The sequence below is a fragment of the Seriola lalandi genome, unplaced genomic scaffold (genome assembly GCF_002814215.2).
Source record: "Seriola lalandi dorsalis isolate HSWRI2012SDOR001 ecotype SW California unplaced genomic scaffold, Sedor1 jcf7180002053021, whole genome shotgun sequence".
Classification (NCBI taxonomy): domain Eukaryota; kingdom Metazoa; phylum Chordata; class Actinopteri; order Carangiformes; family Carangidae; genus Seriola; species Seriola lalandi.
This window is the reverse complement of record NW_019523574.1, coordinates 16,115-17,397: the sequence shown is the minus strand read 5'-3', so window position 1 is coordinate 17,397 and position 1,283 is coordinate 16,115. Positions and strand designations below refer to the sequence as shown.

The 1,283-nt window shown below is 46.2% G+C and overlaps 1 protein-coding gene across 1 annotated transcript in view; it reads right to left on the bottom strand.

Annotated features, from left to right (window-relative positions):
• LOC111650900 (atlastin-2-like) overlaps positions 1 to 1,283 on the bottom strand; it is a gene marked incomplete at its 3' end in the record, with an annotated part of 13,355 nt that overhangs the window by 6,651 nt on the left and 5,421 nt on the right. Inside the window, exon 2 of the mRNA XM_023400835.2 lies at positions 870 to 1,150. Coding sequence (XP_023256603.1) covers positions 870 to 1,150 — 281 coding nt within the window. The remainder of the gene's footprint in view (positions 1 to 869; positions 1,151 to 1,283) is intronic.

The following is a 1,283-nucleotide window of genomic DNA, read 5'->3' as shown; positions in this document are numbered from 1 at the left end:
ATGGTTTAATGTCACGAGGAAGATTTCATGTTGTGTTGGCAAACTTCTAAAACTCCTGTGCTCATGAAACCCAGAGAACAAACAGCATTAACCCTGAAAACACAAGGATGTGGAGATAAACAGACAGTTTCGATAGTTCTTCAGTCTGTAGAGAAACAACATTCAGAGTCTGAGATCTGCCTCTCACTTCATTCTCAGACTGGTGCGGCCCTTTGACACCAACGGCCATCAGTGACTTTGTTTTGTTAAACAAGGGCTTTAGAAGAAAAGGTTCACAGGTTTTTAAGTCTGTTTGAGTCAATGTTCTGTTACTGACAGGTTACTGTTGGCTGCAGTGATTCTGAGAGAACAGGTCAAAATCCACAGTCCTCCTCCTGAGGAAAACAACTTCAGTTCAGCTCAGGTTAATATTCTACAGCCTGAGTTCAGAAGAAGAAGTTAACTGAGTATTTTCTGATCACTTTCATGCCTTTTATTAGAGATATGGACAGAAGAGAGGAGCAGCGACAGATAGATAACAACAGCCAGGTGTGAACTCAGGACGCTGCAGCTCATGGTCGACAAACTAAGCAAACTCCACCTGCTGGTTACGACCTCCACCGCTCAGACTAGCCATTACTCAAGACTTCACACAAAAACTAAAGTGTTTTCATAGTTCACCGTGACCTTGACCTTTAACCTTGAGTCACCAAAACCTAATCAGTTCATCTTTGAGTCCAGGTGAATGTTGTGCTACATTTGAAGAAGTTCCATCAAGGTGTTACTGAGATATCGTGTCCATGAGAATGAGACGGACGGAAAAACTGATTAAAACCGTCACCTGCTCTCAGGTGTTCTACAGTTCACCACGGCTTCAGGTGACAGTTTACCTGTTTGTACATGTAGCGCAGCATGAAGTCCAGCAGGAAGGACTTGCCCTTGCGGAAAGCGCCGGCCACAGAGACGACGACCACGTGGAGGTCCTGCACCTCCTCCTGCAGCAGCAGCCTCTCCAGCGCCTCCTCCTGCAGCGTGAACGAGTGCTCGTCCTCGTTCGCCGTCACGATCTGCACCGGTCTGGCCACGCCCACTTCCTCCCCCTCCTCCAGCAGGTCATCGTCCTCCTCCTCGCACCTCATTGGGGAGGTGTCCGACGTAAACCTGTGGCCACCTGAGAGGGAAGGGTGACCAGAAGGATCAGAAAATAAAAATCATTAATATTATTTTCTTAGCTAAACACCAAACTGTTTCTGGATAAATCTTCACTTCATATCTACATTCAGAATAGTTCAATATCCAAATCA